This window comes from Thamnophis elegans, chromosome 14, assembly GCF_009769535.1.
Source record: "Thamnophis elegans isolate rThaEle1 chromosome 14, rThaEle1.pri, whole genome shotgun sequence".
Classification (NCBI taxonomy): domain Eukaryota; kingdom Metazoa; phylum Chordata; class Lepidosauria; order Squamata; family Colubridae; genus Thamnophis; species Thamnophis elegans.
Genome location: NC_045554.1, coordinates 9,669,647 through 9,694,464, shown reverse-complemented (window position 1 = coordinate 9,694,464; position 24,818 = coordinate 9,669,647). Strand labels below are relative to the sequence as shown.

The 24,818-nt window shown below is 43.9% G+C and overlaps 1 protein-coding gene across 3 annotated transcripts; it reads left to right on the top strand.

Annotated features, from left to right (window-relative positions):
- The first annotated feature begins 240 nt into the window (after positions 1-240).
- Positions 241-23,308, top strand: IGFALS (insulin like growth factor binding protein acid labile subunit). 3 transcript variants are annotated; one of them, XM_032231228.1, is made up of 2 exons: positions 241-318; positions 20,966-23,308. In XM_032231228.1, exon 2 carries the CDS (start codon positions 20,977-20,979, stop codon positions 22,765-22,767), a length of 1,791 nt encoding a protein of 596 aa, XP_032087119.1. In that variant the 5' UTR covers positions 241-318; positions 20,966-20,976; the 3' UTR covers positions 22,768-23,308. The 3 variants fall into 3 exon arrangements, with proteins under 3 accessions (XP_032087119.1, XP_032087118.1, XP_032087120.1); XM_032231227.1 differs by lacking the exon at positions 241-318 and adding an exon at positions 14,937-15,098; XM_032231229.1 differs by lacking the exon at positions 241-318 and adding an exon at positions 19,929-19,962.
- The last annotated feature ends 1,510 nt before the right edge of the window (positions 23,309-24,818 follow it).

Genomic DNA, 24,818 nt, shown 5'->3' with positions numbered 1-24,818 from the left:
ACTCCAAAATAATTTTAAGTTGTATTTATATGTTACCCATTTACATGTTCAGGCATGTACACATTCAGTGCATGTCCTTGAAGTCATGTCTAGTTTCTCTTTAGAAAACAACTATAGCTGCCTGCATTAGCTACAGCAAGAAATAAACCAAACGAGGGAAAGAAAAATGTATGGTGTTTAAAAAAAAAACCACCCAGAAGCCAATATTTATTTTTTCTCTTTTTTCCCTCCCTTAATAGAGATCCAAGAAACCTGTTGCCATTGCAGAGGACGCATGATTCAGAATCCAGCAAGCAGGCTGGACTAAACATGTTACAGGTGCCTACATGTTCCTTTTTTTTCTGTAAGAACAAGACTTTCAAAGTTGCAGCTAGACTTTGGAAACCTTTGAAAAACTTTTTTTTTTCTTTTGAAGATGTTTCACTTCTTATCCAAGGAGCTTCTTCAGCTCTGACAGCACGGTGGAGAATGGAAGGCTGAAGAAGCTTGTGTTGTGGCAGATTCAGACAGTGGGGAGGTTGGGGAGGAGCATGGGCCTGTTCTGCAGTCTGGGGAAGGCTCTGACAAGGGCCGTCAGCTGCCTTCAGAGTCAGACATCAGTGAGGCAGACAAACAGCTGGAGCCTGTTCCCAGTGTGCCCATCCGCAGAGCTGCCAGATGAAGGGAACAGCTTAGGAGCCGAGGTGGCGCAGTGGTTAGGGTGCAGTACTGCAGGCCACTTCAGCTGACTGTTATCTGCAGTTCAGCGGTTCTAATCTTACCGGCTCAAGGTTGACTCAGCCTTCCATCCTTCCGAGGTGGGTGAAATGAGGACCCAGACTGTGGGGGCGATATGCTGACTCTGTAAACCACTTAGAGAGGGCTGAAAGCCCTATGAAGCGGTATATAAGTCTAACTGTTATTGCTATTGCTATAAAGAACAGGGGTTGACTTGGGAGTAAGGCCACAGGTGGACGATGAATGGCCCCTCCCAGAGGAAAGAAAAGAGGAGGGAAAGGGGAGTGGAGTTTGCAGGAGACCATTAGTTTGCTTCATTGGTTTGTGACTCTCCAAGACTCCTTGCCAAGTTTTGCAGAGATCGGCCTGGCAGCTCTCCAAGCCAGAGAAGGTCTGTGACTGTAAATCCTCCCTTGAAAGACTTTGCTGGAGGTGAATGAGCAGAATTCACAGTCAATGAATAAAAGGGGTTTTTGTCGGGACCAGGAGTTTGCTTCATGCTCTTGGGAAGCCTTGGTCAGAACAACTTCTTGGATGAGAAGCGAAACGTCTTCAAAAGAAAAAAAACAAGAAACTCCAGTTGCCTCTTGAAAAAGCACCTTTGGGGTAACCATGACCTGGAGGACCGAGAATCTTTACAGACTGTAACAATGAGAGCCCTTTTCCCTCCTCCTCCAAATTCCCAGGTTGGGCTGTGTCTCAGCAACAGTTGAGATAGCTGTTATTAGCCACAAGAAGTTGCTAATTTAATACAAATCATAGCAATGCAGGAAATCCTTGACTTACGCCCACAATGCCTTGCCACAGTTTTTAAGAGAATCTGGCTTCCCCCATTAACTGTTGCTTGACGGAAGGTCACAAAAATGGATCACCTGACCCCGGGACACGACAACAGTCATAAATATGAGCCTTTGCCAACGCTCTGCATTTTGATCGCGTGGCCTCAGGGATGCTGCCACGGTCGTTAGCGTGAGAAATGGACCTCAGTCACTTTTTTCAATGCCGTTGTAACTTCGAATCGCCACTAAATGAACAGGTGGTAAGTCAAGGACTACCTTTCCCCCCCCCAATCAGATTTTTATTTTTTAGATTCTTTATACGTATCAATGCACAAATGGTTGTGGTAACTGGGTAACATACATTTCAGTACGAATGAACATAGTCTTATTATTCCTAAAGATTTCATTTCCATTGTTTCATATTATTTATACATGTCTTTTATTATCACCCTTCCTTTCTGAACTATCTTTCTGTCCTTTTGTATATCTTAATGTATTAATATATAATAATTATTCCCCCCTCACTATTTTCTATCCCTATTTTAAATCCCCCCTCCCCTTTCATATCACTATAATATTCAAAGATGTGCTTTCCACCTATTTTGTTGTTCATATTTCCATAGTTAAATCCAAGTTCCATCCTTCATTCTTCCATTTTTTAACATCTCCTTCTACAGTTTTGGTATCAATCATGATCATTTATAAGCTTAGGGTATTTCTATTCATATTCTTTCCAGTTCCTCAATCCATATAATTCTACTATAAATAGACATGTTTAGATTAATATATTTATATCTTTCCCTAATCGCCCATTGATTTCTAACCTTTCATTGTTATTCATATTTTTATACATATTTAATAGCACAGTCATTCAAAGTCTATTTTTTCCCGTTCTTCATATCCATTTATATTGCAATATTATTGCACTGCTAAAATGATAATCCAACCTGTATAATTCTGGTATGAATAGACATTATTGAAATATATTCAGCAAAATATTATTTTACTCTATTTTCTAGATTACTGGTAAAGGTAATCAAGGATTACCTTTCTTTACCAGTAATGTAGAATCTGCCTTCTGTCCGCTTCTTTGGTTGAGAGAAGCTATGCCGGGATTTGATATGGCTAAAGCAGTGGTCTCCAACCTTGGCAACTTTAAGACTTGTGGACTTCAACTTCCAGAGTTCCAGAGCAAAGCTGGCTGAGGAACTCTGGAAGTTGAAGTCCACAGGTCTTAAAGTTGCCAAGGTTGGAGACCACTGGGCTAAAGGATTCACATGGGGTCATTCCAAGTATAAAGTCAATGCTTTCCCTGATCCTGGACCGAGGTTTGTTTGGATAGCTGACTTTCCATCCCCACACCATCACTGCCCAGAAAGTTAGGTAGTCACAAGGACGCCTGTTTTCAACAAAAGGCTGGCTACTTTTCTCGCCAATGTCAATTTTACATTGGACAATGGTTATCTAATCTGATTGGACAACACAACTTGTTCCTACAAACGAATTCCTAGAAGAAAGTATAATGGGAAGCCGCCCCTTTGGCCACCAGCGGTGGGTGATTGCAGCCCGAGGTGAAAGGTTATGACACACTCCCTACTACTCTGTGCCACGAGGGAGAGTCTCAGGACAAGCCTATCAGGGTTCTGTTACTTCTGGAGATCAGATTCCCTAAAAATATACTGACCACATTGGAAGGTTGCCTTCAATAAAGGAGAATATGTGTAGCTCGGTGTTGAAATGGGGGGTCCTTGGTGCTCTCTGAGATTGCTTGTTTTCTTGCAGATGATTCATTACCCATAGAGCCGAGGTGGCGCAGTGGTTAGAGTGCAGTACTGCAGCCACTTCAGCTGACTGCTAAGCTGCTGTTCGGCGGTTCAAATCTCACCGGCTCAAGGTTGACTCAGCCTTCCATCCTTCCGAGGTGGGTAAAATGAGGACCCAGATTATGGGGGCAATATGCTGACTCTGTAAACCACTTAGAGAGGGCTGAAAGCCCTATGAAGCGGTATATAAGTCTAACTGCTATTGCTATTGCTATTGCTAACTAGATAACATCATCAGGACTAGAAGGGAGAGGAGGAGGAGGACAGGGGGAACTGTGGGGTCCTTGGTGCTCTCTGAGCTTGGTTGTTTTCTTGCAGACATCTCATGACCCAAACTAGGTAACATCAGTGTTGGAAGGAGTGAAGTTTGCTCTTGGTTCCTTGTGAACACTCTCCTCTGGCACTGATGATGTTACCTAATTTGGGTAATGAAACATCTGCAAGAAAACAACCAAGCTCAGAGGACACTGAGGACTCCCCAATTTTCTTCCTCCTCTCTGCAAACTCCACTCCCTTCTAGCACTGATGATGTTACCTAGTTGGGTAATGAAAGATCTCTAAAAAAAAAAAACCAGTCAAGCTCAGAGACCAATCAGGACCCCTCAGGTTGCCTTCAACCAGGATAGCAATTGCGTTTAGACTTAATATACTGCTTCACGGTGCTTTTACAGCCCTCTCTAAGTGGTTTATAGAGTCAGCCTCTTGCCCCCAATAATCTGGGTCCTCATTTGACCCACCTTGGAAGGATGGAAGGCTGAGCCAACCTTGAGCCTAGTGAGATTCGAACTGCCAAACTGCTGGCAGCCGGCAATCAGCAGAAGTAGCCTGCCGTACTGCACTATGCACTGCGCCACTGCAGCTCTTAGGATGCTAAGAACGCTGATTGTGCATTGTTGTCCATTGGCCAATGCCTTCCTTGGCTTGGCTCTTGGCTCCTTTTTCCCACTGTGAGTGACAACACAAACCACCAAATCTCCTTCTATGGTTTATCACCATCACATCCAAATCAAGAGTCTTGACAAACCAAGAATCAGAGGCTAATAGCAAACTACAGTTTCCGGGGCTTAAGGGGGAAGAGTAAGCTAGTGACCTTATTCAGGTGTCCCATTCAGCAAACAGCAGGAGTTGTTTCCGCGAGCCTATTCATCCAGTGTCAGCAACGGGACTGGCAACCAATAGCAAGGTTGCTTGCTTAATGTCCTACATGAACATAGTCCTTGTTTTGTAACCTTTGGTTGTTTGTTTGTTTGTTTTTAAAAAAAACCTACTGTTTGAACAAAACACTAAACTCCGTCAGCTATTAACCTAGTTGTAGACCCTCGTTAGTAGTTCTGGCAATGGCACCAACAACTCTAGAGACTTCAGTTCTAGAAAACAGATAATCCACTCCTTTCAGTCTTGTGGTCTGGTCTCTTATTAACCCTTGCATTTCAGGCAGAGTAGGCAATAGGAGGCGTGACTAAGTAACGTTTGGAAGGTGTGCTTTGTTGATGTATTGTGATATATTTGGGGCGTGAGTTCAATAATGGAGAGACTTGGGACCTCCAAAGTATTTTGAGACCGTTGTGAATGCCCCTTCTCCCTCCACCCCCTCCAATGAGTGACTGGGGACAGTCGTGAAATTGCCCCTACTTTAATGAGTTGCCCCTACTTTAATGAGTTGCGTCAAAAAGTTTGCACAGCTAAGTGCAGAAGGATGTATACACCAAATAATCTTGTGGTTGTTCAAGATTACAACTAACCAACTCCGGTCCCACTCTGGTGGCTTGAGATTCACCATCTGTAGCCAACCCCTCCTTTGATCTCATGAAATCAAGTGGTGTGACCTCAACTTTCCAGTAGGATGAAAACAGGCAGCGAGTAAAGTTAGGGTTGAACTAGAGTTGAGTAAATCCAGGTTTTTGCTTATTCTCTACCCCAGGATGTCATTTAACAACCCTATTTCTTAGTCTAACCTAGACAATTATGTAGTTAATGTTGCAGAGGTAAAATTGTAGCAGATAGTCCTATGTATTTGAGGAAAAGCCATATTTTATGTAATCATAAGAGACTCGGTGGCTCAGGGACTAAGACGCCGAGCTTGTCGATCAGAAAGGTCGGCAGTTCAGTGGTTTGAATCCCTAGCGCCGCGTAGGAGTGAGCTCCTGTCACTTATCCCAGCTTCTGCCAACCTAGCAGTTCGAAAGCACGTGAGAAATAACAAGTAGAAAGATAGGGACAAGCTTTGGTGAGAAGGTAACAGCGTTCTGTGTGCCTTCGACGTTGAGTCTTGCCGGCCACATGACCACGAAGACATATTCAGACAGCGCTGGCTTTTCGGCTTTGAAACAGAGATGAGCATCGCCCTCTAGAGTTGGGAACAACCAGCACATATGTGCAAGGGGAACATTCACCTTTTATGTACTCCTATCAGGAAAGAATCCAATCTACTGTTGATGCTGTAGAAATTTGGAGAGCATTTACAGATAGGAGTCCCTGTAGGGATTCCATGCAAACTCCCACAAGTGCTGATGGAAAGAAGTGTAATGTACAAGCATAATAAATCTATAATAGTAAAGAATAAGTCCCATCGACATCAAGCATTCCGAAGGCCGCTGGCTAGGTTTTGGCTGCTTCAATAGGCAAATAAAACTGCCCTGGCATAGGAAATGCTTGGCATTGTACCAGTTGGATGGGTGGATTGTTCTAGAATAAATAGATGGATGTTTGACGGACATTGCAACTTTACATTCCAAAGCAGAAAATGGTTGAGTTCAATTCCCTGGAAAACTGAAGGATTTGCTGGAAAGTTCAAAGAAGAGAGAGAAGGAGGGGGAGGGCAGAATTATACTTCTCAGAATTCCTCCCTTTATTTATTTATTAGCTATGTTTCCAATCCATCACAATCTAAGTAGACTAAAGAGCGGATTTTAAAAAATGTCATGGTAGTCACGATTATAAAAATAGCAATAGCAATAGCAATAGCAGTAGACTTATATACCGCTTCATAGGCCTTTCAGGCCTCTCTAAGCGGTTTACAGAGAGTCAGCATATTGCCCCCAACAATCTGGGTCCTCATTTTACCCACCTCGGAAGGATGGAAGGCTGAGTCAACCCTGAGCCGGTGAGATTTGAACCGCTGACCTGCTGATCTAGCAGTAGCCTGCAGTGCTGCATTTAACCACTGCGCCACCTTGGCTCCTATAAAAAATAACTAATCACTCTAAGCAAAACCTACAACAATTAAAATAAGAGGATAAAGATTGGCTTCAGGCTCTTGGGAAGCCTCGATCAGAACAGTGCCTAAGACAGGACTAGAACTCTTGGTCTCCTTCTTTTCAGCTTAATGCTTTAACCACTGCCCCAGACTGGCTCTCCCTATTCACTCACCAGTAATTTGGCTAGGATCAGGCTTGAGGGCACTGCCCCTCGCAAGCCCTGTTTGATCCTGGTTTACGAACTTAACCTAACAGGTATGGCGAATTTCAACAAGCTGTTCTTTAAAATGTCAATCGCCTGACATAACCTTATTGTGGAGGACCTAAAATCACCTACACGTGAAATCTGAGGATGGATCTTGTAATCCACTGGCCAAGACTTGCTAACTTTGTATCTCCTTTAGAGACAACTGCCCTTCAAAGGCAGTTTTTTTATGGTTCAGTGTGGCCCTTGAAATCTCTCAGAGTTTGTTGCAAAAATCAAATCCAGAAAGCACACACAGATAACTGATTCATCTGGATTCACTAATGTCTTTACACACATAAGAATAGATGAATAAATGTACAATACCAACAGGTGGTTCTTCCAAGTAAACACAAGGCTGGAGGATTACAGGCAAACACAGGCAGTTAGTTTCATATTAGCAGACAAGCCCAGACAGGCTGCTAGTTTACTTCTCAGAGCAGCAGACTGCTTTCTTCTTTAGTTTCTGTTTCAATTCTCTGCACAGACTCAGATCTTTTTAAGCTCCCATTGGCTGATTTAGTTGCTATGCCTATTCATTGGCTGACCTTGTTCCCATGTCTCTCCCAGACATGAATATTTTAACAAAAACTACTTTAAGGACAAAATTCCAGGTAGTGGTTAAATTTCCCTCCTAAATTCCTTGAATGTCTCTTAATAGATTAATATTATCTTAGCTAATAATATTATCTTAGCCAATAATCTACTATTACAGTCCCTAACGATACATAATATTTTATACTATTGCTACTCAATGTGCCACTCTTTGTTTCTCTTTTTTACAGATCCTGTGGAAAAAAGGGATAATTTATGCGAATGGTCTATTAAAAATGAAAATTAATAACAACTTACCAGCACGTTTAGGGTGTTTTCCCCTTGCCCTAGTCATTTTTGGGAGCCTTCTATTCTAATCACGCAGAAGGGGATTCAAGGCATTACAATCGGAAATGGAGTCTGTTGTGCTTAATCATATTGTTCCTCTTGGGTTTGAAATCTGTTAGCAAATTAGGATACTGTGCTAGTTTTGCTCTCATCTGGTTGATACATGAAGGTCTGTATTATTGACACTGGCGAGCAAAAGTTCTCCAGAGTTGAAGGCAGAAATCTTTCCTAGAAATGCCAGGGACCATCATTTCAAGGGTCCCAGATTGTCATCACGTTGCTTGTGATGTATACAACACAGTAAGCTGTCACACACGCAGTGCAAAGAGTGGGAAAGAGGCTAGGAGGCAAACAAAAACCGAAGATGGGATACGGAATAATCTTGTCTCTTTCCAACTGGAAAGCACAGCATGGTCATGTGGTCACCTAGGGGTAAAGTTGCAGGTCCCAATTAGGGTTATTAAATAAGGAATTACCTTCCTTTTTTTTTTTTTTTTTTAGTAACAGGAATAACTGTCAACCTTGATGGTCAGCTATTAAGGGGCCTTCATCCAACTTGGATTTCAACTCTCACAAGCATAGCCGTATTGAGGGAGGCGATGGCTCAGGGGCTAAGATGCTGAGCTTGTCAATCAGAAGGTCGGCAGTTCAGCAGTTCGAATCCCCAGCGCCACGTAATGGAGTAAGCTCCCGTTACTTGTCCCAGCTTCTGTCGACCTAGCAGTTCGTAAAAAATGCAAGTAGAAAAGATAGGAACCACCTTTGGTGGAAAAGGAACAGTGCACCCTGCGCCTTCGGTGTTTAGTCATGCCGGCCACATGACCACTGAGACGTCTTCGGACAGCACTGGCTCTTTGGCTTTGAAATGGAGATGAGCACCGCCCCCTAGAGTTGGGAACGACTAACACATATGTGCAAGGGGAACCTTTACCTTTAAGCATAGCCGTTGGTCATGTTGTCTAAGAGTTATTGGAACTGATGCCTGACACATCTGGCTCCTTTAATACATCCTTTTCCTGGACATATTCTCATCTCTTGGTCCAAACTTCACCTTCTTCTACAGAATCAAATGGTGATAGTGATTTTACATTGGTTTCCTTTCAGCTTTTCTTGGGTTGTCTTAATTCCTCCTGATTTTATTTGTTATGCACTTATATCATCCCAAAGCCATCCCCCTGGGTAGGGGCATGCAAAAATAATCCCCTCCAATACAATCTGAAACCAATCAGAAAAAAGCCACAGAAGGAAACACGAAGTGACCAGCTAGCCACATCAGCCATGCAAGATGCCCCAGTGACATCACATATGATTCCAATGCATTCAGTGTGCAATCCATGTCTTGGTGGGATGACATCATCATCTCACTTGCTCTCTCATAAATCCACCCTACTGAGGCCCAGGACACAGAGCTTACATTAAAAGCACAGATGCCACACCTTTGGTTCCTCTGCCTTATTACTGGATCTTATATGCGATCTCAGTCACACCACTCACCTTGCATAATTAAAGACTAGCAATAAAGAAACACAAACCTAACTATATCAATAATGTTGTTGTTGTTACCGGTAGTTGTGAAGTCGTGTCCGACCCATCGCGACCCCAGGGACAATGTTCCTCCAGGCCTTCCTGTCCTCTACCATTCTTTGGAGTCCATTTAAGCTCACGCCAATTGCTTGGGTGACTCCATCCAGCCACCTCCTTCTCTGTCGTCCCCTTCTTCTTTTGCCCTCCATCGTTCCCAGCATGAGGCTCTTCTCCAGGGAGTCCTTCCTTCTTATTAGGTGGCCAAAGTCTTTGAGTTTCCTCTTCAGGATCTGACCTTCTAAAGAGCAGTTGGGGTTGATTTCCTCTAGGACTGGCCAGTTGGATGGCCTTGCAGTCCAAGGGACTCGCAGGAGTCTTCTCCAGCACCAGAGTTCAAAGGCCTCCATTCTTTGGCGCTCAGCCTTCCTTATGGTCCAACCTTCACAGCCATCCATTGCAACTGGGAAAACCAAAGCCTTGACTAGACACACTTTTGTTGGCAGGGTATATCAATACTATATCAACATTCCTGTAAACAACCAAAGAAGCTAACATTCCTAATGCAGCAGGTATCGGGGAAAGGATCCCTGTAAATCAGTAAACTCTTCCATCCTCAGTAATGTTTGAATTGCTTTCCTGGATGTTATCACGGAGGGGGCCGTCTGTGGTGGTCTCCGCAGACTAAACTATTCTGGGAGAAATGACCCATAGCTAAGGTATTCCAGTCCCTTACCTGTTTCACATTCAGGTGTGAAAATGGATGAGGGCGGGAACTTACAGCATGCCTGCATTCTCTACACCCACAACTTATGGGGTGGGTAGATTGTATACCTGGATGAGGCGATCTCAAGCACATGCCTTTTTGGGGAGGTTTGTGAAACTTTGGGAATTATCACTGTAAATCCGTGGTTTGAAAGTTCCATGCTGTATCCCACGCCAGAAAGTATAACAATCTAAAAGAGATGAAGAACAGTTACAGGAACTGGGTATGTCTAGTTTAATGAAAAGAAGGACTAGGGAAGACATGAAAGCAGTCTTCCAATATCTCAGGAGCTGCCACAAAGAAGAGGGACTATTCAAACTATTCTCCAAGGGACCTGAGTGTAGAACAAGAAGCAATGGAATGGGTGGAAACTAATCAAGGAGAGAAGCAACCTAGAACTAAGGAGAAATTTCCTGACTGAAAACAATTAACCAGTGGAACAACTTGCCTCCAGGAGTTCTGAATGCTCCAACACTGGAAGTTTTTAAGAAGAAATTGGATAACCATTTGTCTGAAGTGGTGTAGAGTTTCCTGCCTAGGCAGGGGGTTGGACTAGAAGACCTCCAAGGTCTCTTCCAACTCTGCTATTGTATTTTATCTTGATAGTTTCTGCAAAAAAAGTGGGGGAAGAGAATGGCTTGCCTTACCACTTCTACCTTTATCCCCTGATTTTCTTTCTTTCTTCTGAAGGGACGCGTGCCTTTTCTCCTGCCGAACACGGAGATTTTGTGACGGCTGAAATCACAAAACGCAGTTGGGAGATGCTTCCCTTGCTCAGAGTTGTTTTTCAGAGTGAGGTGGGCAGCACAGAAAGTTTTTAAAAATAAAAAATAGAGTGCATGGGGAAGGCTATGCACTAATGATAAAAGGTGCTGTCTTGCACATCATTTTTTTTAACAGTAACCCCAGATAACCATAGAACTGCCAACAGAAAATGAAGTGCCTAATGAAATTTCAGGTTTTATCTTTCTTGGCTCGAAGGTCCCTGCTGACTCAAGGTTTTTTCCCCTCTTTCTATCTCTCTCTCTCTCTCTCTCTCTCTCCCTCTTTTTGTTTCTGAGCCCTGTGTCAATATGTACTTAGCGCCTATGAAATTGTTGGTGTGTGTCTCTCTCATTTTGCCCTTTTGGTCTATAATTTCCAAGAATTGAATGTTAAAATAGACAAGAGAAGGAGGGGGGGGATCTAAATTCAATAGAAATGTGGCATGATAGCAAGGACAAACCCTGGGAGACTTGCAGAATGAAAGGTGTTTCTCCAGTCTCCTTTTCTCTCGGTCTTCCTTTTGTCCTAAAACTCCAAGCGGCTGCAGAGCCATGCAGGCCATCTTCTCCGAAGAGCTTTCCGATGCTTGAAAAACTTTTGTCAAAGCAAATATAGGAATTGGTGATATTTCATTAAATATGTGGGATCCTGCATCCTTTCCAGCAAGACCGGGTTCCTCTTTTAAGCAGCCATGGCTATTTTGAATACAGACACCCTACACTGCATTCCCACCTTTGTGATATTAGGTATACAGAATAGAATAACAGAGTTGGAAGGGACCTTGGAGGTCTTCTAGTCTGACCCCTTGCTCAGGAAAGAAACCCTATATCATTTCAGACAAATGGCTGTCCAAACTCTTCTTAAAAACGTCCAGTGTTTGAGCATTCACAACTACTGGAGGCAAGTTGTTCCACTGATTAATTGTTCTAACTGTCAGGAAATTCCTCCTCAGTTCTAAGTTGCTTCTCCCCTTGATTAGTTTCCACCCATTACTTTTTGTTCTGCCCTCAGGTGCTTTGGATCATAGCTTGACTCCCTCTTCTTTGGGGCAGCCCCTGAGATATCGTAACACTGCTATCATGTCACCCCTATCCTCCAAGTTTGTGATAATAACCCAATAATTAGGTGGCTCAGTGGCTGAGACACTGAGCTTGTTGATCAGAATGGTCGGCAGTTCAGCGGTTCGAATCCTTACCAGAACGGAGTGAGCTTCTATCACTTGTCCCAGCTTCTGCCAACCTAGCAGTTCGAAAGCACATAAAAAATGCAAGTAGAAAAATAGGAACCACCTTTGGTGGGAAGGGAACAGCGTTCCATGCGCCTTCGGCATTGAGTCATGCTGGCCACATGACCATGGAGACGTCTTCGCACAGCGCTGGCTCTTCAGCTTTGAAACGGAGATGAGCACTGCCCCCTAGAGACGGGAACGACTAGCACACATGTGCAAGGGGAACCTTTCCCTTTACCTTTAATAACCGGATTAATAGTTTCTTGTTGTTAGATCTTTCCTTCTCAAAGAAGCTGCCTTGTTAGATCATGGCCCAGGTTTCCATAACACAGTAAGCCACATAAGAATTGTGAGTTAAATTCTGGTGTCCTCAGACACTTTCGACTCTTTCCACCATGGCCAAACAAACTTGCTCTGTGGCTTGTTTACCAGCTGGATGGGTAACTGTTTGAATAACATCTTCTTAGTCGTTGGCTGTGAATGCAGCTGAGCAAGACATCTAATATCTGCTCAGGGAACAAGTATATCCACCTTTTCTTCTTCATCATCCTAATAAGACCGCCTTGGCCAGGCCAGTTTGCCTTTCCTCCTAATGGTGGCTTAACGGTTGATGTTTGATTTCTTGGTACCACTAGAAGTGGGGACTTAACAATTTCATCCCCTTTAAAATAGTTCAATTAGTAGGGGAAAAGGATGTGGCAATCTTTGCCTTACAAGAAGGGGCTACAAAGAGTTCAGTTAAGGACTGCATTAGTCTGATAAGTATTAGGAATTCAGATTGCTCCTCTCCAAAAAAAGTTTTAAAAGTGGGATATGTGTCTGGTTTGTAGGTAGAGATTCCAACAGAGGAGAACATTTGAAGTTCAGGGTTGAAATAATGAGTCCATGGTCCTCTCTTGATTTTGCAGATGTTTCCATCTAGGAGCTGCCAAGGAAGTCCACAGTAAACGGCCCAACCAAAAAATTTCCAAGACCAGCCCACTAGAATATAAACTGAGAGCAAACCCCACTCCTTGTAGCACTGATGGTGTTACCTAGTCTGGTTAATGAAACGTCTGCCAGAAAACAGCCAAGCTCAGTGAGCACCAAAGACCCCCTCCCCGTGTAGAGATTCGTTTAACCAGCAGACACAGTTGAAGTCTTAGCCAGCCGGTCCAGTCGCAGGGGGTGCTGGGAACTGTAGTGCATTTCTAGGCTTCCCCTCCCTGTCATAGTCACTCCAGCTAGCAGGATAGGGAATCACCAATCAAAGGGAATCAGGATAGAGTTGGAAGGGACCTTGGAGGTCTTCTAGCCCAACCCCCTGCTCAGGCAGGTGACCCTATACCGTTCCAGACAAGTGACTGCTCAGTCTTTTCCTAAAAATCTCCAATGATGAAGCACCCACAACCTCTGGTGGCAAGCTGTTCCACTGGTTAATTGTTCTCATTGTTTTAGGAAATTTATCCCCAATTCCAGGTTGTTTCTCTCCTTGATTAGTTCCCACCCAATATTTCTTCTCCTGCCTTCGGGTGCTTTGGAAAATAGCTTGAAACCTCCCCCCCCTCTCTGCAACAGCCCCTCAAATACTGGAAGACTGTTCTCCTGTCATCCCTGGTCCTTCTTTTCATTAAACTAGAAATATCCAGTTCTTGCAACCGTTTTTCATATATTTTAATCTCCGGGGAGAGAACAGAAAGAACAAATTATCATAGGAGTACAATATGCACCAGCATCTTATTCACTGATTTATTTTGTTGTCTAAGCATTCGATCTGGCTTCTTAAAAGTTGCCCCATTGACCAACGGGGCAGCTCTCCTGTGCTTCCACCTCTTTTTGCAAACTTGTCTGGAAAGGTGGAGGTTAAACCATAGAGCCTTTGCAAACAAAGGGCAGAGATATGGCCCTTCCCCTCCAAGAAGAAACTTTTAAGGAGGACCCATACCTTCATTCTGTTCATGCCTATCCTCCCTACCCCCCCCCACCTCAATGCAAGGTAGTCCCTTCCCTCCTTGCCGTAGGGTTGATCCTTGGAGACCGATCTATCTGTGTCGGATTCACAACCATGATTTACAATCATAAGATCCCAGCTGGATGAGACCAATGGCCTTCAGCCAGCATGTACTGCTCCAGTTGGATGCTTCTAAGAAGCCTAGAAGCCACATCTAACACCTCTCTAGACTTCCTCTCTCCCCACAGCCCTTTGATCTAGCATTCAAAAGATCAACCCGAGACTTCTTAGGAAACAACAACTGAAGGAAAAACTGCCGGTGACCTTCTACCGCTGCACCATAGAGAGGATTTTAACTTACTGCACCTGTGTCTGGTTTGCCAACTGCACAGTGGCAGATAGGACACTGAGGGTTAAAGTCATTACCCAGAGGGTCATTGGTTGCCCCCTCCCCACTTTGGAAGAGCTTAATAGCTCACGCTGCCTTAAGGAAGTTCAAACCTTCTTAAAGACCCATCTCATCCTGGGCTCCCTTTTTTTTTTTGAACTATTACCATCTGGCAGACGGTACCAGACAATAAAAACAAAGACAAATAGGCTGAAAAACAGCTTCTATTCTAGCAGCAACTATATTAAATTCTACTGGCTAGTGCAATATTGATGCAACATCAGTGGTTTTCAATTCAATTGTCTAGAATTGTGTTTTTGTTTTATTTTTATAGTTTTCCTTATGTATTAATGTACACCGAAGCTGGCACTGAATTTCGTTGTACGAGGTGCAATGACACTAAACCTCAACTTAGCTGTCCCAGCAGGGCAGAACTATGTGAAGCTGGATTCATTGAAAGATCTAGGTTTTTCTTTTTTTAATCTAATGCATTTATAGAGTTTTTTAAAGTGGAGTTTTAACTTTAAAGGGGAGTTTAGAGTTTTACAGGAGCCAACAAGATGATTTGGGGAGACCCCCGAGAGAAGGACGCTCTTCAACCATTATGCCTTCCCAGGAGATAAGCATTGCCCATATTGCTCTTTTAAAGGCACTCAGTGCTCCGTGCCAGTAAATGATGGGTTAAAAAAGCAACCCCTCTCTCTCTCTCTCACACACACACACAGCTGGACAAGCCACAGGGTGGTAGCTGTTGAACTGCTCTATTTGTAGAAACCCAGAGGACAAGCATTACCTGAAGTTGCTCGCAAACCGTTGACTTTTCACACTTCAGCCCGAGAGCAACCAGAATGAGCAAAGGTAGGGAGGAACTGGGTTTTTTTTTCCCCCTTCTTAAAAAAAAAAGTGATTTCGTGTTTTGGTTTTCCTTTGGCATGGCCAGTCTCACCAACTCTGCCACAGAAAAAGGGCTGTTGTGGGGTGGGGGGGGGGGAGGGAGAGGAAAATAGACTTTTGCAGGATCTGCTTGTTCGTGTTCCTGCGGTTTTCCTTCTTTCCCCACTACGGGTATCTAAGGTAAAGCCTTCCAAGATTTGGGCTGCAGCACCACATTCGTACAGCTTTTTGGTTAGTGGGATTCGTTTTGCGGAGGATCCTGGCTTTAACCTGCTGCTGTGCATTGCCAGTGAAAAAGATCAGCGGTGTAGGGAAAAAAAGGGGGGGGGGAATCTTGCAAATGTGTCCCCTTTTATCCTGCGTCTCTTTTAAAAGATTTGCAAAAGTGCTTAAAGTTTTGTAGCAGTGGGCAGGAGCAACAGGTAAGAGAAGGGGAATATCATGTTAGAGCAAAACTGAACAGGTATACGTATATGATAGGGACAGAGGAAGCTGTTTGATTTTGCTCAACTTCATGAGGGGTGATTTGACCAAAAGGAAACCGGGAAGGCAAGCAACAGAACTCAAAACAAATATGCTTCTTACGTCCTCATGCTATGTTGACCTGCAGGGAATTAAAATACTAGTGGTAGACATTCTCAGAATGTACAGCCATTCTCTTGCCTAAAGAAATGTTAAAATCATTTTCATAGGAAACCTTCACAACGACCACAGTGTTTTCCTTAATTCTTGGGGTACTAACAGGACACATAAAAACCTTGGCTACTGGTTTGCCTCACCTGGCTCTCGTAATAATCTATGGAAAATAATCACTATGAGCTGCATAGCACTTCTGTTCCTTAAGCACATAAGAGGGGGAAAAAAACTACAAAACTGGAGCTTCCGATTATTATTTCCCAAAATGTAGATTTCCTAGTGTTGGCCAACTTTGGAGGATGTGTTTGCAGGCTGCCTTGAGTTAAATAGGTGGTATTTGGTTAAGTCTGAAAAACTCCCTCTTTAAAAACTTGTAAATGCATTACTTTGCACCCATTACTTCTTTCTTTTTGCTCTTTGTATGGAAGGCAAGGGAAGGTGAGTCTATTCTGGGCTTAAAGATGCTGGAATCTATAGCTGTGGATTTAAAATTTATTTTCCAAATGATGGTCTTTTCAGATTTGGATGATGATACAGCCACAGGACACAAACATACCCAGTCAAAATGATTGGCTTAGCCTGTTATACAGCATGCATGAAACAGTTTAACTTTTTTTAAAAATGAAAAAAAATTGTATATTTGTTAGTTTTTTTATCTTATAAGTCAACCCAGAGTTTATTTGGGTTCAGGCAGCATCTAAGTCAAATAAATATCTAAATCCGCTTCTTTACCGGTTGGTAAAAATGTAACGTCTATTCAGTACAGTCTGGAAAAAAAAACATTTATTGGTGATTTTAACTCAGTTTTAAATGCATTAGATTGCATCCATTATTTCAATTCTGATGAGTTCCAGTTTTCTTGGCCTTTTTTACCTCTGGAAGTGGTTTTGCCCTCGCCTCCTTCTTCCCAGGGCAAAGAGAGGGGGGGTCACCCAAGGTTACCCAGCTAACTTTGGGCCTAAGGAAGGACTAGGACTCACGGTTTGCCACCTTAAGTGCCTTAACCACTACACCAAACTGCTTCTCCGTAAAAAGAAATAACAAGGCTCTACTGTTTTTTAAGTACATTCAGTGGTACAGGAAGACCATCCAATCACTGCAGTCTTTTGTGCCAAATCTACCTTGGCCTTTGGTAAACGTAAAGGTTCCCCTCACACATATGTGCTAGTCGTTCCCCACTTTAGGGGGCAGTGCTCATCTCCGTTTCAAAGCCGAAGAGCCAGCACTGTCCGAAGACATCTTTGTGGTCATGTGGCCGGCATGACTCAATGCCGAAGTGCACGGAACGCTGTTCCCTTCCCACCAAAGGTGGTCCCTATTGCATTTTTTACGTGCTTTTGAATTGCTCGGTTGGCAGAAGCTGGGACAAGTCACGAGGACTCACTCCGTTACGCAGCGCTAGGGATTCGGACCGCCGAATGTTCTGATCGACAAGGTCAGCGTCTTAGCCACCGCGTCCCTGCCTTGACCTTAAACTATCCTTAAACTATCCTTATGCATTCGGGTTAAAAGTCTCTTTTCGCCCCGTCCCACTGATAACTTTCAGACAAATAACATGGGTGTAGTGACATATTTAGACGAGAGCCCTTGCGTGTGCGAAGGAGCGAGAAAAGAGAGGTGGGATTTAATTCCAGGCTTTCGTAAAGATGCCTTGCACAGAAGCCGCTGGTGTCCTTTCTGTCTATTACGCTGCCTTTCTTTCCGTTTCAAATTTAGAACTTTTAGTTCATCGTTTCTCATATTGTGTCCCTTAAAAAAAAAAAGAGGTTCAATACTTTTCTTGACTTTCCAGCCTTCAGTAGTAGTTTTTTATTTTTGTAATAAGTTTTTATTTTATTTTATAGCATATAAAAATTCTAACTTCAATTGAACAGTGTGCAGTGTGTTGACTGGGTACAACTCATTTTAGGAAGTAATATTCCAAATGTTTACAGCGATATTCATTGCATCTATATATCTATATCTATAGATATATATCATCTATATCTATATTATATCTCTATATCTCTATCTAATCTATCTATCTATCTATCTATCTATCTATCTATCTATCTATCTATCTATCTATCTATCTATCTATCTAATCTATCTATCTATCTATCTATCTATCTATCTATCATCTATCTATCTATCTATCTATCATCTATCTATCTATCTATCTATCTATATCATCTATATCTATATTATATCTCTATATCTCTATCTCTATCTAATCTATATCTATATATCTATATCTTAATACCAATAATAGTCATACTATTTGTTTAACCAATTTAACACATCTTCCTTGAATCTCTGATCCTTCTATAGATTTCCCTGTTTCTAGCTCCTGTTTTTGTCAGCTAGCCATTGATAAAATAAGTCCCAAGTCAAACAATATTCCATTTCTTTCTTTTCCTTAATTGTAGTTTTTTTTAATGTAATAGTATTAAAAAATAATACAATAATACACAGGGATTCGTTTTAAATAATAGTAATAGCAAGAAGCAGGGATGCGGTGGCTCAGTGGCTAAGATGCTGAGCTTGTCGATCAGAAAGGTCGGCAGTTCAGCTATTTGAATCCCTAGCGCTGTGTAACAGAGTGAGCTCCTGTTACTTGTCCCAGCTTCTGCCAACCTAGCAGTTCGAAAGCACGTAAAAAATACAAGTAGGAAAATAGGAGCCACCTTTGGTGGGAAGGTAACAGCGTTCCATGCGCCTTTGGCATTTAGTCATGCCGCCCCATGACCACGGAGACATCCTTTGACAGTGCTGGCTCTTCGGCTTTGACATGGAGATGAGCACTGCCCCCTAGAGACGGGAACGACTAGGACAGATGTGCGAGGGGGAATCTTTACCTTTACCTTTAATAGCAGGAAATGCCAAGTAAGGTTTTATTTACAAGTTCTTTTCCTAGAACAGGGGTTGGCAAGCTTAAAAACTCCAAAAGCCATTTGGATCCGTTTCCCACAGAAAAGAAAACACCGGGAGCCACAAAAGTCCTAACCAGAAGCCCCCTGTTCAATTCTGGAGCTGACCGGAAGTTCAGTTCCCCCACCATAGAGTCTCCTCCTAGCATGGCGTACTTTTTCTTCTACCTGTCATAACCGAAAGCCCTATCAATTGTGGAGACAACTGGAAAACCCTCCCCTTGCCATAGAGTCTTCTCCTGGCGCACTGTGCTTCTCTTCCCCCCTCCCCCCACCGGAAGCTCCTCTCAAAATTGTGGCGCCGACCGGTGACGGAGCCGCAGCAGAGGGAGGAAAGAGCCACATGCGGCTCCAGAGCCGCAGTTTGCTGACCCCTGCCCTAGATCACTTTGGAGGAATGAGTGGGGGTGACCCTCAATATTTCTTATTGGCTGTACATTTTAAACAATCGTACGCATGTGCAAAATCTCACTGCTCCCTTCTAGAAAGGCAGCTTCCCTGCAAATAATAATATTCAGGGGGAAACATTGCTGTTATGAGTCTCCTGTTGTTGTTTTGTTTCCTGTTACACTGAGCACCAGGAGACATCATGCCGTTAACTTCATTCTCTTTGGGGTTCATCAGATGTGGGCAGCCAGACCTAATTCCATTGGGGCTCAAATGGTCTACTGAGAATTGAACATAGGATGCACACTGTGTGTATATCCTATGTGTAAAGAGGGTGAGGGTATGAACCTTATGTAAGACAGTCTTCATGAGGCTATCACTTGATGGAGCATCTACCTCTTTCTCTTCCCTGAGATTTGAAGGGAAGATGGACTGTGTAGACCATTGTGCTAGATCAGAGGTGTCAAACTCAATGTACATGGGCCGGATCCGGACCCCAGGATGCTTAGATCTGGCCCACGGGACCACCCTGGAAACAGCAAAGGACTGGCTCACGGTGTCTCTGCCAGAGCTTGGGGCTCAAGCTGCATTTTTGCTGGCAGAGGGCTGCAGGAGGCTGTCGCAGGTGAAATCGGGGCCTGGGGAGGGGATGTGTGTGCTCCCCCCAGCTCTATTTTCACTGGGAGAGGGCTGGCAAAACAAACTAAAAACTAATGTTTCCCCCTTTTGCATTTTAGCACGCAAGAAAGGGACAGGACCGAAGAAAGGGAAAGAGGACAGACAAAGAAAAAGGATGGCAAGAGAGTAAGGAAGGAAAAATAAGGAAAGAGGGGAAGGAAGAAGGAAGAATGAAGAGGGAAGGAGAAAAAAGAAAGAAGGAAGGAAAGATGATGAGAGTGAGTGAGGGTCTCCTGCCTTAGCACTTGGCCACCACAGGTGACCCCGAGACAAGTGACGTCAAGCTGGCCACACCCCCTGGCTCCTCTAATCCCCCCCCAGGTCAAACACAACCCTGATGGGGCCCTCAATGAAATCAAGTTTGACACCCCTGTGCTAGATTCCCTAGGACAGAGCGATTATTGAGCCCTACTGATCGACTGCTCTTAAGGGAGAGCTGAGCTGCTGTGATTTTGGGGTGCTTCCTCGTTTCCCTTACCTTCTCCTTGGGTCCCCTGTTCACAACCTTATTCAAGCAAGAGAGGACAGACCAAAGAGACTGTTCATTCTTCTCTTTTTCTTTTTTTTCCTTGAAAACAAGGTTTTTATTTTTTATTACAATTTTTAACATATTTATGAACAAAATGGATTTTTCTTTTACATCCTCTCATGTACATAATCCATTTTACATCATCATTCTGATTCCATTTTCAATCCCATTATTCTCTCTCCATATTTTCCATCTTAAACTAATTTTCTTCTTAATGCATAAATAATAGCACTAATTGCCCCTTCAGAGTTAAACCAAATGATCATTTCATAATTCATCTGTTCTGTTTTACCCCAGTGAAATCATCTAGCTGCTTTTTCGTTTTCAGTTCCTTCTTACCCCGCCCCCCCCCCAATATTTTCTTCTTGTTCTTCAATTGCGCTTTCTTTTACCCTCTTCTCTTCCATTTCCTGGTCTGAGTGCTCCATTCTCCTCTTTTTCTGAGTATTGCTTGTGAAGTTGGAGATGGTGGCAGGGAAGGCCAGAGCTAGGATTCTTCAAAAGAACCCATGGCCTCTTTTTGAGATGTGGTCCTCACGCTACTGATCTGATAGTTGCCTCCCTGCAACCCCACTGTTCCTTGAGATGCGCTAAAATTTCTTCACACTCTTCTACATCTGCTAACTTGTTTGTCCCAGTTTTGTTAGCTTCCTTATTTTTTTTTCTTCTTCTTTTAATTTTCCATCCAACAGGAGTCTCGTCCATGCCGACGCTGATATGGGCATTGGTGGTGATGTCTCTGCATCCAGAAGCGAGAATGCTCAAAGAATGTGTGAGTCCTGACAGTCAGAAATGCCCCAACCTCTGCGCCTGTAGCTTTGATGACTGCATCGATGACCTGAGCGTCTATTGTAGCGCACGGAACCTCACCGCCTTGCCGGAAGACGTGCCCCGAAGCACAAGGATGCTGTGGCTGGATGGGAACAACTTCACAACCTTGCAAGCGCTTGCTTTCAGGAACCTCTCCATCCTGGAATTCCTTAACCTTCAGGGCAGTCAATTATCGGGGATTGAACAACATGCCTTCCATGGTTTGGAAGGGCTGTACTCTTTGCTCCTGGAACGTAATCGGCTGAAGTCACTGGCACCCAATATCTTCCTCCACCTTCAGAACCTGGCCTCCTTACGTCTCAACAACAACCAGTTCAACAAGATCGAAGAAGGGGTGTTTGCTGGGCTTTCCAACCTCTGGTACTTGAACCTGGGGTGGAATTCCCTGGTGGTCTTGCCAGACAAAGTCTTCCATGACCTGCCCAATTTAAGGGAGATGGTTCTGGCTGGGAACAAGCTGACCTATCTCCAACACCAGTTGTTCTACAGCCTCAGCGAGTTGCGAGAACTGGACCTGAGCTGGAATTCCCTCAAGGGCATCAAAGGGAACATCTTCACGAAGCTTCAGAAGCTGCTGAAGCTTTACCTGAACCACAACCAAATCAATGCCATTGCTCCGCGGGCTTTTGTGGGCATGAAATCTCTGAGATGGTTGGATCTCTCCCACAACCGTCTTGCCATGCTTTTCGAAGACACCTTCGTGGGTCTTTCGAGCCTTCACGTCTTGCGCCTCTCCAGCAACGCCATCACCGGTTTGAGCCCTAGGACTTTCAAAGACCTGCAGTTCCTGGAAGAATTGCAGCTAGGCAGCAATAAGATTCGCATCTTGCTCGAAAAGAGCTTCGATAAATTGGGCCAGCTGGAAGTCCTTACTCTAAACGACAACCAGATCCAGGAGATCAGGCCAGGGGCTTTCCTTGGACTTTCCAATGTGGCAGTGATGAACCTATCTGGGAATTGTCTTGCCACTTTTCCCGATTTCACTTTCAGGGGTCTTAGCCAACTCCACAGCCTCCACCTGGAAAACTGTTGCCTCTCCAGGATCAGACCGCACATGTTTTCGGATCTCTCCAGCCTGCGAAGACTCTTCCTGCAATCCAACGCCATCTCGGTCATCGAAGATCACAGCTTGAACGATTTGCATGAGCTCATTGATCTAGATCTCAAGCACAACCGCCTGAGGAGCCTTTCCCCAAATCAGTTTGCCGGCCTCCGGAACCTGGAGTATCTCCTTCTTTCCTCCAATCGGCTGGTGGAGGTCTCTCCTGAAGCCTTCGCCCCGTTGTTGCGTCTCTCCTGGCTTGATCTCTCCAACAACTTCTTGGAGACGTTGGACAGTGGTGTCTTTGCACCCTTCTCGAAGCTGACCTACCTGAACATCAGGAACAACTCTCTGAGAACCTTCTCGATGGATTGGCTCGGCCCCTCACCTATCCTGGTTCAGCTGTGGCTAGAAGGGAACAAATGGGCGTGCAATTGCTCGCTCAAGGGCCTCCGAGACTTTGCTCTGCAGCAGCCCGGTGTGGTTCTGAGGTACACGCAGTCCATCACGGAAGGAGAAGCACCCGAATACACCTACAACAATATCACTTGCCTTAGCCCAGCGGAAGTAGTAGGACTTGATCTACGGGATATGCAAGAAGACCATTTTGTTGACTGTTAGGGGTTTGATCTTCTTGCTTTCCAAGTGTTCTGATCTAGGTTTCCTGAGAAAGCATAAATCACAATCTTAATCCCCCAAACCCTCTTTTATTTAAACGGCTGTGAATTATGGTGATTCACAGCCCCTAATGAGTCACAAACAGTCTATGAAGAGTCCGACAGAGGTCTGCTCGAGTTGCCACAGTCTTTCAGGGGAATGTTGATAAGCACCCACCTTTATCTCCCTTGAAACGCTGCCAGAGACCTAATTGCTAATTAGTTTTGCAAGGCCGAACGCAGCACAGTCTCAAACAGGACTTTTCAGAGCTTGAACCGACTGGATGAACTAATTGCTTCCTGCAAAGGCTCACGTCTGTTTGCTCCTCTTTTGCGTCTTATGGGAGGGGCCAATCATCTCCAAGCCTTACTCCCGAGTCATCCTTTTTGTCTTAACTATGCGCACACTGGGCACAGGCTCCCACTGTCCTTCTGCCTCGCTGATGTCAGACTCCGGAGGCAGCACGTAACTACCAGATGGCCCTGGCCCCCTCTCTGCCTCCGACGCAGAGCCCTCATCCGAGCCTTCCCCAGACTCCAAGACTGGCCCATGTTCCTTCCCAACCTCCTCACTGTCCGACTCTGCTGCCAGCTCTGCAGGCCGCCAGCGTACTACAACGCCAAGACACTTTTTCTCCAAGAAACTTTTCTCCTTTCTAGAGAACAGTACAAACTTAAATCTTCAATGTGTTCGGACTTATAAGAAGTCATCACAAAGGTTCTGTGGCAAGTGGCGGGTCTCAAACACACCTATGAGATCAGACTTTGTTTTTAGTGCTTGCTTGGTAGTCCAGCAGACATTTCTAGAGTTGTAGATCAGACGGGGAAGTTAAAACAATTGAGAAGGTGACAAACAATACAACTTTGTATATTGCTTCCACAAAATCCGCACAGACTTCCTTCATTCAATTGCCCAGTCAAGTTTGATTTTATGGAGAAATTACCCTAACATTTAGGAAAATGAATTAAGGAAGATAGGGAATATCAAATTATGTTCTGAATCACAGAGTAGCATCACTCTTACTCCCTTAAATATGTTTAAGCCTTTAGGACTCAACTATTCCAGTAAGTTGGTTAATCTTTCCTTTTCTCACACCTTTATAAAGTATGTATTTTTTTAAATTTTCTACTCGCTCTGGAGTTGGGTGGGGAATATGGATGTTGCCCTGCTATTTTTCTCATCATGCTGACATATCACTTGGAAACAGGTTTTTTTCCCCCCCAAATTGAGTTTTGCAATAACTTGATAGGCTCCATAACGGGAAAAAAAAAGAAATTCAACTACTTTTGATATATGAATATCCCTAAGTAAATTACAAGCAACACAACTTTGTTGCCCGTTTTCTGTCACTATAGCTTTGCCTCTTGAGAAGAGGCCCTGAGAATTTTGCTAACAGGTTCTTGCAGCCCGAAAAAGTTTGAAAACACCTTGGGATCCTTGCGGTATATTACACCCAAAACTGTATTTGGGTGAGCATAATGAGGGGAAATGTTGTATCTGGAGACTTCTGATGTCAGCTGGGGTCTCAGGAACACCACTTGGCTGAGAATCCTTGAAGTTCAGGATTGGGCTTCTGTCAGGTCTCAACTCATTCATTGCTGAGTTCACACAACCACCTTTCTGAGATGGTGTTGTGCATGTAACTGGACAGTACACTTGTTCGTTGCCGAGTTCACAGAACACCTTTAGACAGAAAAGAAAAAGGAAACACCTAAACCAAACTTAGTATATTGAGCGAATGCAGCCATTATTGTGGTTTGTTCATTGCCCCGATTAAGTTCATTATGGGAACACTGCCCTAATTCATCTGTCATGTTCACATAATTTACAAGGAAATCTTTCCAAAGTGCTGGGGTTGTGCTTGAATGTAGCAATCCCTACATGCTTAGCTCTAAAGACTGTGGATAGATATTACAGTTTGAAACATGTACCAATAGCACTTAGACTTGTATACCGCTTCACAGTGATTTTACAGCCCTCTTGAGTTTAGAGTCAACGTATTTCCCCCAACAATC